The 1,140-nt window shown below is 55.4% G+C and overlaps 1 protein-coding gene across 1 annotated transcript; it reads left to right on the forward strand.

Moving 5' to 3' along the window:
- On the forward strand, positions 535-900 carry LOC110437520. Its single transcript, XM_021465993.1, has one exon. It carries the CDS (start codon positions 535-537, stop codon positions 898-900), a length of 366 nt encoding a protein of 121 aa, XP_021321668.1.

Below are 1,140 nucleotides of genomic sequence, written 5' to 3' on the forward strand. Positions count from 1 at the left end.
CAAATCCAGAAACTACTCTACGTGGTAGTCTTAGCCCGACGCAAACTCCGCCATTACTTTGAGTCTCATCCGATCTCGGTAGTATCATCTTGCCCCCTGGGAGAGGTGATTCAAAACCGAGAGACTAATGGCAGAATTGCTAAGTGGGCTACAGAGCTCATGGATGACGGGATCACCTATGAGCCACGGAAAGCTATAAAATCCCAAGTTTTAGCGGATTTCATAGCTGAGTGGACGAGAACCCAACTCCCTCCGCCATAGATCCAGTCTGAATACTGGACCTTGTACTTCGATGGGTCCCTAATGAAAACTAGGGCTGACGTAGGCCTCGTCTTCATCTCGCCCCTCGGGGTAAGGATGCGATACGCAATCAGACTCCGCTTCCCCGCCTCAAACAATGTGGCGGAGTATGAGGCCCTTGTCAATGGTCTCCACATCGCGATCGAGCTTGGGATCAAGCGACTCGACATCCGAGGCGACTCCAGGCTCATCATCGACCAAGTCATGAAAGAGTCCAATTCCCATGATCCCAAGATGGACGCGTATTGCAATAAAGTCCGACGCCTGGAGGAAAAATTCGACGGCCTCGAGCTTAACCACGTACTAAAGAAGTACAATGAGGCCGCCGACGCGCTCGCCAAAATGGCATTCGAGTGGGCCATGGTCCCTCCGGATGTCTTTGTCAGCGACCTCTACAAGCCTTCCGTTGACTACAGAGACGACGGGGGCTCGGATCCGCCCCCGGTTAACCCGGGTCTTGACCTCGAGTCCACCGTGGCTCCCGAGATAGAGGCCATGGACATTGAGTCCGAGCCTCCCGCGCCCGACGACTTGCTAGACTGGCGCTACCCACTGCTGCAGCGCCTTGTCGACGGCACCTTGCCCCCCAGACCAAGCTGAGGCACGACGTGTAGCTCGTCGCGCCAAGACTTTCTTACTTCTCGACGGAGAGATGTACAAGCGTAGCCCCTCGGGAATTCTTATGCACTGCATCACCCGTCAGGAAGGAGTCAAGCTCCTTGAGGACATACACTCGGGGGCTTGCGGCCACCATGCTGCGCCTCGGACACTAGTAGGAAACGTCTTCTGACAAGGCTTCTACTGGCCTACTGTTGTGGCCGACGCCACGCAGATTGTGCG

The sequence above is a fragment of the Sorghum bicolor genome, chromosome 8 (assembly GCF_000003195.3).
Source record: "Sorghum bicolor cultivar BTx623 chromosome 8, Sorghum_bicolor_NCBIv3, whole genome shotgun sequence".
In the NCBI taxonomy this organism is placed as follows: Eukaryota; Viridiplantae; Streptophyta; class Magnoliopsida; order Poales; family Poaceae; genus Sorghum; species Sorghum bicolor.